Source organism: Opisthocomus hoazin, chromosome 6, assembly GCF_030867145.1.
Source record: "Opisthocomus hoazin isolate bOpiHoa1 chromosome 6, bOpiHoa1.hap1, whole genome shotgun sequence".
Taxonomy (NCBI): domain Eukaryota; kingdom Metazoa; phylum Chordata; class Aves; order Opisthocomiformes; family Opisthocomidae; genus Opisthocomus; species Opisthocomus hoazin.
This window is the reverse complement of record NC_134419.1, coordinates 28,097,949-28,111,262: the sequence shown is the minus strand read 5'-3', so window position 1 is coordinate 28,111,262 and position 13,314 is coordinate 28,097,949. Positions and strand designations below refer to the sequence as shown.

At 39.7% G+C, this 13,314-nt stretch overlaps 1 protein-coding gene across 1 annotated transcript in view; it reads left to right on the top strand.

The window, feature by feature from the left end:
* The window catches only part of CDC73 (cell division cycle 73), a 119,704-nt gene that overhangs the window by 35,269 nt on the left and 71,121 nt on the right, over nucleotides 1-13,314 (top strand). The window contains exon 10 of the mRNA XM_075422346.1: nucleotides 4,429-4,493. Within this exon, the coding sequence (XP_075278461.1) occupies nucleotides 4,429-4,493 (65 nt within the window). The remainder of the gene's footprint in view (nucleotides 1-4,428; nucleotides 4,494-13,314) is intronic.

Sequence of the window (13,314 nt, the reverse complement as noted above, 5' to 3'; positions counted from 1 at the left end):
TCTTCAGTGTTTCAGAGATATGTTCCTTTGTTCTGTTTCTGTTTGCCTAGACTTCCTTCCAGAAATTCGGGTTAATTTGAGTCTTTTTAAAGCTATTATTCCTTTGGTAATGTATCAGTGCTTGAGTTTGCACCCATATTGGATGGCTAGAGCTACAGCAGGTGCAGAATCAAAATGCAGAGTGACCTAGATTGACATAGAGCAGTGGGCTTTAAGCAGATGGAAGGAACTTTGAACATTAATATTTGTATGCAAGGAAATGGAACATATGCCCAAATGGTGATGGAGAATATAATCAGTCCAATAAGCTGGTGCATTAGTGTGCGTATTTTCATTTCCAGGTCTAATTCTTTTAAATGAGAGGCACTCAGATTGATAGATGATGATGCTAGAAAGGTAACTAGTGATGAACCACACTGGGAAAGTGTATAGTTCTTTTGACAGTCTTTGGGTCGTTGAACTGTGAAATTGTGATCATAATATATGCAATGACTGGAGAAGAAAAGATAGCCGTAATATTAACTGATGATAGTTTATGTTTTTGAAGCATTAGAATTGATTATTCAGTCCTAGTTACTGTGTTTAGTCTCTCAAGATGTAGTTTTTCAGGCATTTGTTGATGTCAGTGTTTTTAACAAAACTTGTATGTTTATAGAACTGATTATATTTGGCAAACAGAAAAAGTTGTAATACAGTTTGTCTGAGTACGTTACTGTTGGACTTTGCCTGCATTCTTTACTCCTTAGTATTGGACCTGTGTTTAAAGTACTTAATATGGACTGCTTTTTGCCTAAAGGAAATGTGTATGATAACTTTATTGTAATTTTATTGAAAAATCTGAATGTATTGAAGACTCTCAAATAAGAGGTTTTTTTGACAGTTGTTCTGCATCCAATTCCAAGTTTTAAAAGAAGAGTCCAAAGACTTGCCATCATGATTCTTTTATTTAAAGGACTCTTTTCTTTGTAAACACCCTTTTCTTAGGAGATGGCATATAATTTTAATTGCTTCCCCTATTACCATCACTGAAGCTGTGATTTTGAAACTGGAGTTGCAGACTAATTCTTGGCCAGGCATTAATATTTCATCTCTGTGCTGGTGCATGACTCAGCAGCACAGGTCTGAGCTGGTTTGGGAGGGAGGGAAGAAACCTCTTGCTTTTGTGTTCTTAGTCAGAGGGTATGGTACGGCATTCATGCTGATGTGTGCTGGGGGCACATCCCCTGGTGCTCCAGGCTGCTCTGTGTTCTGCTCCTCTTCACTGTGGCCTCTGGGTCATCCTGTATCCCAGGTCTGCTTTTGAGCAGCTGCATCAGGGTCAGCCACTGCCCTCGGCGGATGCTCTGGAAGAAGTGCCTCTCTGCTTTCTAGCTTGGTCCTTGAATGTCTTGTACAACTTGGCTGCGTTAACCTAGTTAACACTCTCAGCAATTGTTGAAGTGGGGCTGCAGCTGTAACTGTGGAGTCCCTGACTTGGAAGCGCTTGTTGCCTGCTTTGCCCAGGCTGTGTGCGGGCAAAAGGTGCTGCTGTATGTGGCCAAGCACACAAACTGTTGAGACCGTATAAAAAGGCACAAAAGTGCAAGTAGCAGGGCTCTCATTTGTAGCAGTGTTTATTTCTGTAGGAAAAGTGGTGGCTGACTGGTAGAATATCACATGGTGAATGCAAGAGGATCAGGTTAAAAAAGGTATATTCTGTGAAAAGAGTGTCTGCTGTTACCGGTTAAAGAAGGGTTGCTGTAGTTATCTGGAAGCTGGCGGTGCTTAACTCTCATTCACCAGTTGCTGGAGAGCTTGAGGCAGGAAATTTGAGAGCTGGTGGGCTGTCTGGGAGGAGGTTTCTTCTCATGCCACCTCGCCTGCAGGCAGCAGACCCTGGGGTCCACACTAGACCTTGTAGTGGCTGCAATAACCACATCGATAAGGAAAAGTGCTACACCATTATCTACAGATGATCAGAACTGTTTTATTTAGTACATGAGTAGCTGTTAAGTAGCATTGGAAGGCCAGTGTAGCTGCTGGAAGGTTCAGCAGGCAAGAGCATGGGCTCTGATGCTCGAGGCGGTGGGTGCCTCTTCAGGGTCCCTGTGGTTTGCTTCTCCTGCTCTGAGGAAGGGTTAGCACAAGGCTGCAAGCAGGACGCTGGTAGGAGCCAGGGCTTTGGTTAGAGGCTCCTGTGGCTCATTAAACGAATGAGGACACATTTTATGAGAGATTTGGGAAGATTTTTGCAAAAGATGAAAGCCTGAGTGGTTGAGCCGAGGCTTGTTCCCTTCCAGGTGCCTCTCTCCCCTTTGATTTGCTTTCTTGCTGTGCTGCTGGCTCCGTGGGCCGTTATTCCCTTTGCAGTGCTGATGGAGGCTTGGGTTAGGGCTTTTTAATTAATTGAGAAGGAATGCAGAGTTTTATTAGGGAAAAAGTAGAAAAATAGTCCAGTGGAAGGAAATAACTGAAATGGGGCATAAATGTGTAGAACTGATTACAGAACCAGGATTTGTACTGAGAGAAAAGAAACCGTGGCAGGCCAGACACAATGTGGGATGCTACTTTAGGGGCCTTGTTAAGGGAGGGGAGGGTGTGTCTGTATTCTTTGGTGTTTGGGAAGAATATTTGGTTGAAATAGTTGGAAATTCTCCATGTCACAAGTAAGAGGAACCCGTAATAGGTTGGCCTGAAAAGGGGGAAGGTTCCTCTGTTGGTGATCTTCTGAAATTCACAAACAACTGCCAGCCTGCATTATGTTGCTCCAGGTCAGCAAAAGCATCCCTTCAATGTAGGGGAGCTCTAGCAAGTATTATGCAAGGCACCAGGCACCACCCGAAATATTAATATGCTCCTTGCCCAGAACTCTGTGTAGTTCAGAAATGTTAAATCCGGCAGAAGGGGAGGGGTGGCCTTGAGAAGCCAAGATGAAGAAAGGCTGGAGCTGAGGTGACTTTGTGTAAAACACATCATGGTCGGTAACACTAAGCCTCTGCACTTGGTAGCGGGTGGTAGGCTGGTAGCATAATCGGGGGTGGGGGGGAAAGGGAAGGTAAAACCAAAACCAGCGTTCAGATAATAGCTACCTCTATGGTGAGAGGAGTATGATCAGTTTTCAATGCTTTGGTATCTTTTTCTGGGCACCTGGAGAGTTATTAAATCTGGGAACCTTTTCTGCCTCATTTCCTACAAGTGTCTGATAATCTTCCTCATCTAAGGAAGAAAGGATGAGCAACAATAGATGCTTCCCAGAGCATCTGTATTGTTTTCAGGGTTGTCTGGGTTTCAGTTTAAGTTAATTTACTCATGATAAGAGCGAGAAGCTCTAACAGTCTTGAAAATCTAATATTTTTTTTGGACTTTTTGTAGGTTCAGATATGAGCATTACTTTGTCTGCATTATTTTTGGTCTGTTACATCTTTGTACTCAAGGTGGTGGAAAAAATGGCAAAAATCCTCCCAATTCCCTGTAGCTATTTCTGCACAGTGTCCATTGCCTTAACCCAAGTCTAGTTGAAATAGCCTGAATGTTGCTTAGCTGTTGACAAATGCTTGCTTATCATGGTTTGACTGGTCATTATCATGCTATCTTAAGTATGAATTAATTGTGTGGTTGGTTGATGGGGTCGTAGACAGTAGATGCACGAGGCTAGGGAATTTACTGAAAGAAAAAGGTTGTCTTGCAAGTCCTAGTGGCAGTATTCAGGACCTGACTTGGATCTTACAGCACTGAGAATAGGAGGACAGAAGAGGAGTGTTCAAAAGCAAATGGGTTAGTGACAGCAGGTTTAGTCACTGAGCACTTGCAGGCTTCTGGCACTTACTCAGCATAAACTCAGTCTGATTAAAACTACTGAAAAAAACCCGACAACAACCCTTTTTATCACCTTTAGTTTGATAGTGTGAATTTATGCAGATTCTGTCCTCTGTATCATACGACAATGACATTGTTGCGCTTCTACACAATTTCAGAAGTGAATTTATCATGTTAAGTGGCCACAGTTTTATATTCAGCGTGTAAACCGGTTTCTTAAGTATATTTTCCCATTAATACAAGTTGAATATGTTGTATTATAATACATTTGAGGAATATGAGGCACTTCTCCATTTCGTAGTGAAGAGAATTTCTAAGACTGCATGCATATTGTGACATTCTCAAAGATTTAAATTTATATCCATTATGTGGAGTGATTTGAATGATTCTGTCCAGTAGGAAAAGCTTACTCTGGGTACAGAAAGCAGGAATACCGAATGGACCTCTGTCTAAAGAAAACACCCGTTTCCTGATTACTAACCAGGTTTTGTATTGTGAACAGAACCTAAACCGCTGCCAATAGCAAGATGCGTTCTTTGCAGAAATAATTTCAAAGATATTTCCTGTATTGTCCATTTAGACGTGATGTCCCTGTGTTCATGATGATTTACAAGAGACTTTTTTGCTTTGCAGAAACGGAAGGCTTTAAAATCGATACCATGGGCACCTATCACGGAATGACTCTGAAGTCTGTAACGGTAAGCTAAAGGTGTTTTCTTAAATATGTTTTGTAGAAATGACAGTGTACCTACATGTATATCGTCAGCCTGGCCTAGGCTCTGGAAGGTCCCTTTGGGTAACAGAATTAATGAAAGTTCTTCTCTGTGAAAAGATAAAACATGTTTTGATTTTGGGCTGCACATTTTAGAGATCTTTGCTGAAGGGATTTGTCTGCAGTTAAACGGTGTGCTGGGAAGGCTTTGCTGGCAGGTGGTTCATGTGGAAGTGCAGCTTTTTTGTGCACGCCTATACTAAGATAGTCATTTTTTCTAGCCTTACGTATGTCTGAAGGATGTCTTTCATAATCATAAGTGATAAAACTATACTCACAAAACTGAATAAAACTAGGTTTTGGGGTATCACTGTGTTTCCCGCTCTGCATTTAATAACAATAAATTTGTTTAGTGGTGGGAGAATTTGACCTCTGCATTACTGTTGAAGCTTTCTAGCCTAGCGAGATGGACTTCTTTTGTACGACTTTACAATGCCGTCAGTGGGAATTGCTACATATACAGATGAGAAAGAGACCCTCAAACAGATGACATTTTTTTTCAACATTTGTCTGCTTTTGTGGAAGTGAGTTGAATGCTCTCAAACAAATGCTGTTTTGATCTTCTGGTAAGTAGGACAGATGCCACAAAACTAATGTAGAGCCCTCATTAAGGTTTTTGCCATCTGCATACCTATATAGATCGGATGAATAGGCAGCACTAAACACTATCCTAAATCCATGCTCTACTTCTAGTTTGCGCTCCTAATTTGAACATAAAACAGTATCTTGAATGTAAATTTTTAAAAAACATTTAGAGCTTTTTCTTGTTTGATAAAAGTTCTTGCCCAAGTCTTTTGTTCCCAACCTCTTCTGGACTTAAAATATTTTAAAAAATTGGAAGGGAATATTTTAAGGAAGGAATCTACTTAGTTCTAAGCAGTGTTGTTTCCAGATGAATTCAGAAATTGATTGGGTGAAGGAAGAAAATAACCCATTATGTCCGAAGATTTATTCTTCAGCTTTGCACGAATTTAGGGACGCTTCATGAGGGATCAAGCAGTTATACCAAACTCAGGTTTCTATGGTATAATGTATCTGTTTCAAGTGGTAGTGACTTGAAATGACTTAGTAAATAGGTTCTGTTTAAATTGCCCTGTGGGGAGAAAAAAGAAAGAAAGAGGGTGGGGGGAAAAAAGGCAAGGTTACATACAGTAAGGCAGAAATGTTGAAATGTTTTAAGCTTGTCAGCATAAAAACTGTAGAAGTGAGGGGATGCATAATAACTCTAAAAATTATATTTTTGAAGTTCATTAAAAGATAATTAAAGTTTTTTATTCTAGGAATCATAGCTCACATATTTAGCATACTACCTAGAGTTTTGAGGTAGAGTTATTAAACTGTCCTTTCTGGTTTCTTCCATTAAGAAAGAAAATATAACTGATACTAAATTACTATTAAATCTTTCTGCAACATAAACTAGATTTTTTTTTAAAATAACTATTTAAGAGGTATTGCATGACTGCACATAAAGCATCATCTGGTGTCATGAGAAATATTAAAACTCCATCTGTCATTTAATGTTTTTGTAAGGAAGAACTTGTAAAGGATTTTTGGAGCCTGATTTGCTAGACTATTAAAAAGGTGCCCTAAATGTTTATCTCATTCATAAATTATGGTGACATACTGACTTTGTGTTTCAGATGCGGGAGAAGTAAATCCGTTAATTATGTGGCGCAGAAATGTTCATCTGTTTTTGTCTAAACTTTGTCACAGTGATGGACCACATAGTTCTAACCCATAATCTTCAGAGTGTCGTTTTGTGTAGAATGCTTAATTTCCTGCTAGCTAGCAAACTTCATATTATGCTTTTACTCAGCTTTTTCGTGATTTGTTCCTATTTTTTATGCTAGACAAAACTAGGGAGGAAATGGGAAAGTAATTTCTTCCCGTAGAGTTTTAATGGAAAAGTATGTGACATTCAATGGCTAAATCATAGGAATGCAGAGGATAGCATTGGAATTCGATTCTGCCTACGTGGGGTCATCTGCTGTCCTCGTAGTATTGGTATAATCTCTTTTGTGAACTCATCGAACATTTCAAGGAATCGAAGTGTTAGGTCGCTCTTTGTTAGAGGCTGTCATCAAACTTCAGCCCTCTGATTTCAAGATGAATGGTGAAATTGGAGAGGTTCATTTCTATGCCATTTTTCACCTTGGCTTAGGTAGCTCCTCTGTTTCTTCTGTGGTGTTTGTTTCCATTAATGTATTTATAGAGAGCAGTCATATTCTTTTAAAACTTCTGGTTTTGCTATACAAGTCTTCTTCTGAAATAAGCTTTCAATTCACATGTGAGTTTTCTTTATCTAGCTATTCCAGTTAGAATTGATCTTTTTTTTTTTTTTTTGAGCAGGGAGAAGTAAAATTTTATGTAGTCTTCTAAGTGAGATCTCACCAATGGTTTGTAGAAAGGCATTAAGAATTTCTTACTGCTTCTGAAGTTATAAATATTGCCTTGAGATGGATGAATTGTGTATTTTACTTTATCTTAGTTCTTTATCAGTGTTTCATGGCTTCTTATTTTTGCTCTAGTTTCCACTTTGGTTATGAGTTCCATGTTGGAAGAGATTGTTTATCGTAGTGTGGTGGTTCATTTGGGTGTTTAACGTTCTTGGTAATACCATCTACCCCGACTGTTGTTCTCTCTGTTTCCATTGATTCCTGTGGCTTCCTTGTCACGCGTTGGTCTTCATTTTCTTTGTCTGAACGAAACAGTTGGTTTTGATGGTGCGTCTTCTTTTTAAAAGGTTGACGGAGCCATTAGCTTCCAAAAGTTTTGATATTGTTAATGATGGGAAAAAACTTTGTAGATGTACATTTATTACCTGGAGTGTAAACTGTGACCCGCTGTCTGGAGTTGCCCACCCACTTCCCATGTCGAATTTGCAAGAAGCCATTGTTTGTGTCCTGTTATATTCCCCACGTGTCTTCCACTTGCACTCTGCCTTATTGTAATTCTCTGTAGTGATTTTTAGGAAATGTGCAAAACTTGTGATTTGTGTATGTCCTTGCTGAAATGTGAGTTGTCCTAGATGCTTGTTCTTTTTAACAGCAAAACAAAAACTTCTGCGTCTTGACTGCTTTCTTTTCATCAGTGATGTAGGAAACTTTCTTAGCATTCAAAATTTGTGCCAGAACAGATGGTGAATGGTGGGCTTTTTCTGAAGTAATGTCAGCTAAAATAACTTGTGCTGCTGGCAGTTCTTCCCTGTAGCAGGGTTTTTGCTTAATTGGCACGCTTACTTTCTCCTAGAAAGAGCTGACTTATTTAATGGATTTTTATTGTGAAGGCGTGATTTCATTATTCTGAACCTGGAATTGTTTATCACAGGAGATCTTCCTCAGAAAGCCTTTTTTTAATACCTGTGGCACCTTCAGTTTGCCTGGATTGATGATATTTTGGAAACAAGTAAGCTAGTGGAGGTAGCTCTTGCTATGTAGTTACCCCGCAGTTCATGCTGCAAATTGCACAGCATGACTTTTAGAAACCTACGGGTCTATCTGCAGGCTTCACTTCAAAGCATAATCCCCTGTACAGCAGGGCAACCTCTGGTTTTTTAAGTAGGAAAGTTTACTGTTTGAGATGTATCAAATAAGAGCTACGGAAGAGAAATGTGTTGGTATTTTTGTACCACGCGGGGTGTGAGGGAATGCAGAGAGAGAATTTTAAGCTGATCTTCTCAACATGTTCTTTCTTACTTCTGTAATTTGACATGTTCAGGGCATTAGCCTTCTGCTTTGCTAAAGAGAAATGTTAACTTGGGAGACTAAGCCAGTGATGTCTAGTGGAAGCCTAGAAAGTGGGTCTGATCTTTCTTTTATATATAATTGAATTTGACTTTCGAACTAATGGTTTCTGTAACTAGAATAAGTGAATTATTTAACTGTTACTATAGCTGGAGATGTCAAGTCAGCACAAACTAGCCATCTGCACCATCTGCACCTATGTCAGGATATGGGAGAAGCTGCGCTTCGTGAGTGTCTGATAAAGCTGGCATTTTAGATTGGTTTAGTGTATCCTCCTCCAAGCTGAGGGCATGCTTTATATTGACTGTGTGCACTTGCAAATAGTATTTGTTCTCAATGATAATAATAGTCATGGTGATGCTGTTTTTTTCTTTTTTTTCTTTGTGTTTTTTCTCTTTTTTCATGACTTCAATATGTAAGAAAGGAATGGAGTGATAGCCTGTGGACTTCTGCAGAATGACTTTCTCGGAGTTCCTAGAGTCCTGGCTTGTCGTGAGCTGTAATGCAGTGTGATCATAAGCTTGAGTGCAAGCAAATAAGATCTGCATAGTACTGCAGTAGGCCCTAGTAGAAATTACTTTGTTGCCTTCCCTAATTGCTGTCAAACTCACCTGTTTTTAACTTCTGGTTTCTTCTAGTAATCGTAACTGCTGAAGCTCAGGAGTTTCCTTTGTTTTTTTGTTTTGCTGCTAGTAATGGAATCTGTCGGTTGTCCGCACTCATAAGCAGCCAGAAGTACTGATGGCGTTTCTTTCCCATACTGTTGGGTAAACAAGCGGATACAACAGCTCTTTTTGGTATTAAGGTGGTCTACATGTCGGATAGTTTGGGGCTGTGCTTGAAGAATCAGTGAAGAGTTAGTGAGGGTTTCAGCTGAGGGGCTTTGCTTGTGGCAAAGTCCAGTGCAAATTGCTGCAGTGTATTCAAACGTGTAAGTTTTATCGCTAGTAAGAAATTCTCTGCAAGTTTTCAGTGCTTCTGACTTCAGTGATAATGTTTTTCCTACAAATTGACAAAAGTAACATCCATGTTTCCAGTGTAAACTGCCCGGCTTTACAACAATTTCTTGCTTGTAAAATTACCCCAAGTAAACATATGAAACTGTTGGTAATTAAAGACCATACGTTATTACATTCCAGTCAAAACAAAAACATTGCATAGTCCCCACAGAAAGCAACTAATAAAAAGGAGGGTCCCTGTGTAAGCCTTAGTTTCAGAAGAGCTGGAGGACTGGTTCAGCACCCCTAAGGTCAGCAGCATTTTTCACCAGTTTATTGTCAGTCTCAGATTTTGAGCATTACCTCATCAAAGGACGTTGCTGTTATTGCTCCCAAAATCTATGGAGTATGGTATAGTCTCAGTGATTTTATTATTTCGACTGAGAGGTTGTTTAACCTCTGGTGTATTTGTCAAAGGATTATTGTGTAGTAGAATCAAGGGGAATGCGAAGTTTCTGGCACATTAAAGACTAGGCTGTTGGAGAGGAAGCAAGATGGAGCATAAGCAATCGACATGGTGTATGCACATATTTTATGTAAAAGACTATGGATAATTGATGTGCTTCTGCGTAAGTAGGTAAATCCACAAGATCTTTTTTTAATTTCTCATGAGAAATTAAGGTTGTGATTGAATGCCAAAACTTGAAAGGACTTTTCAGAAGCGTGTGGTGGAATTGGATGTGTTTCTCAATATACAGATAAATGGCACTTGCCTTTAAAAAATAAATAAAAATTAAATGATCTTAAATATTAGATAGGGGAGATATAACTACTTACCCACATGTCACCAGTTTTCTGTGTCATGTCCTAATCTCATTAAAATATTTGAGAGCAGTGGTATTGAGGAAGGAGTCGACAAAACAACAGACTCTTTGAAAGCATTTGAAAAGGGCTCTGAAGCGGAGCGTAATTTTTATGCAGTCTATGCATAAGCTGGTCATTATTCTCAACGCGGGTGAACGACCAGCCTGCCCGCGCCCCCGCTCCCCTCCGCGGGCCGAGCAGCGTTCAGTGAACTTTCTGTGTATCTACTGTCCAGTTTTTAACCATCAAGAGGAGGTGAGGAAAACTTTGTAATAATTGCCTATTAGAAGAGTGTTCCATAGATGATGCTAGAGGTAGAGACTTTTGTTTTCATTGCATTCATTAATATTTTTCCACATTAAGTATATTTATCTGTAACTGTAATTCAGACACAACCATGAGGTTGTTGGTCCACGAGGGTTAAGGGTTAGAACATGACCACTAACACAAAAAAAATCCTTCAGCTGGAGAAAAGAGTGTTTCCTCAGACCAGTTTGCCAGCAACGTTACGCTGCGCTGGGGTAACAGGCCTTGTCTATCTATATTGCTTTAATGAGAGTCAATGAAATACAACCAAGTTTTCTAGGAACTATTGCTGTATTTTATATTTTAAAGGTCCACACAGCAACTTCAGTGGCTGGCATTTCATTGCCTCAGTCATGTTTCAAACATTCAATAAATTACCCTCCCTTAAAGAGTTTTAGTGTAACTAGTCAAGCTGATAGAGACCAGGGAAAATCACGTACAAATGCTGCTTTCAAGAAAATGTGTTGTGTTGAACAATGCTGCACTCGTTTTCTCAGCAATTGCAAATCATCTACATCAGTGCCAAGATATCTTGCCGTTATACTGCATTATACAATGAAACGGCCTGTTTTGTTCCTCATAATAGGTTTTATTTTATTTTGAGACTACGAACTGCAAATTCAAGAAAGAAGTGGATGTTGTATCATCAGTCACATGTGGAAGTTAGGCATTGCTGTGTTGCCCAGTATGCTACGGAACAAAAGCGGGAGCGAGACCTGGAGCCATCTAGCTTTGTTACTGAGTGAACATGTCTGAAGTCACTGCTCTGTGTAAAACACGGCTGCGTCGGTGTGCTGAGTGTGCATGAGGTGTGCCTGTCAGGTCCTGGGGTGATTTATATAGAGGAGTGCCAAATATGAGAATCCAGAGTATTTCTGAGTATACATTGAAGTGGAACTTTAGACATCCAGGGAGCTTTACTTACAAAAGCTTGAGAGCCTTAGAAAATCTTGGTATGGATATTAAGATGATTTGCTAGACCTGTCTTCACGTAACGCTGAATGATAATGAGTTTATTTGCTAGCCCTATGGTGTCCCTTGAGAAACTCCTCTGCCACATACACTGTGCGATAGGACTCGGAACGGTTCAAGAGTCACTCTCATTTGGCAACATGACCCCAAATAAAAATGTCTAGGAAATTTCATTTACATTCTTTGAATTGGATGGCCACTTTCTACTCAAATCCTATATAGGTGCTTAGATTAGTTTGTGTTTCTCAGGTCTTAAGATTTATGTGTAATATCTGTTAATGAAACTTTTATAGGGTGTTGCTCAATGATACTAGCTGGACTCGAGCTACAGATTTTTATACTTCGTCCTAATTGTTCTGAACAATCCAGCATCATGTACTTCACACAGCTTATACATTAAACAATGTTGTCAACATACTTCCTTCTACAGATTATCTCCAAACATCTGCTGAATATGTAATAGCTGCAACTTCAACGGACAGTTTGTAGTCACATTTCTTCTAATGGAGAAAGAACAACTTAGCTGTTATGTGGTGTTGTAATTTATTCAGAACTGTTGAAAGCGGTGTAAAGGTCTTACAAACGCCGTAGAAATGAACGTGTGACAGATGGGAGACCACAAGGTACTTCACTTTAACATCCCTTCTTCTCCCTGCAATATAATCACATGGGTAGCTATCCCATTGTCTTTGAATAAGAGTTTTAAAAAAGTTTTTATGAGCTTGGAAAGTATGATAGCTTGATTGTTACCCTAGCAACATCCATGGGAACGTGCCTCAGAGCCTGGTCTCACATACATTTCGCTTATGCTACTTACTACTAGGTTAAGCCAGACTTGAAGGTTCACCTCCTTCCCTCCTTGTTGCAGTTACGGATTTGTTTCGGGCTTTTTTTTTTTTCTTATATCAAACTCTTTTTTTCAGAAGGTGGCTGTTACCTTCTGGCTGGATTAAATGCTATCTCAGTGTGGCAGAATTTCTTCATAGGTGTAGAGTTACTACAGAAATGTCTTATAGGCAGGTGGTTTTAGTTCTTGCATCAGAATATGTAAGGCAAAGATAGTATTTTCTAAGCACATCAAACCTGCAGAGCTCAGGACTGAGGCAGGTCTTTGAGGCACAGGTTAGTGAAATGCTAAGGTAAGAACCCTGGTTCTCAGTCTTGGGGGACGGATTATGAGTGATGTCATTCAGCGCATAGTGCAACATCACTAATGAGAAGGTCTGGTTAGAATAGCAAAATAGGTGATGTTTTTAAGTCTTTAAGGCAATTCCTTCTTGCACCATGTAAGAAGGTAGTTGATTAAGGCTGACTCTATTTTGGTCTCGTAACTTTATGTGATTTGATTGTTCCATCTAAATCCAGGTGTTAATCTGCCTGTGTCTTAGGCAGCCACGTGCTTTTGCTGTGCAGTCTGCATCCTCGCTTTCAGGATGTTTAAATGTGTTTTATTTGTTTTTGCTAGGACAAGAATCTATAGGCAAAATGCTGGTTTACTCAGATTTGCTACTGGTGGTCCTGGATACAGTCTTGTTTCAGCATAGGCTTTCTCATTAGGTACATGACTGTAAAGAGTATATAATGAAATCTGCATTAGTTACGACTCGCTCACTAGCATTTAGGCAATACTGATCATACCTTCTGGAATATACCTGTGACTGTGATCCGCAGAGCTGCCTTCTGGAGCTATATTTATGTTTTCACTGAGCAGTATGCTATTGCAGAATCTACTTGCATCACTGCTGCTGGAAGCGGGGTTCTTTAGTCTTTGTTCATCTAAAACTCACTGGGAGACCCTGCTTAGCTGAGCTAAGGGAGTTAAGGGGAGACCTGCATATGTATGAAAGCACGTGTAGGTGAGCATTGAAAGATGTATTGTCTGGTTTAATTTCTATTCAGCAGTTTCTATTTCGCCCCTCTTGAT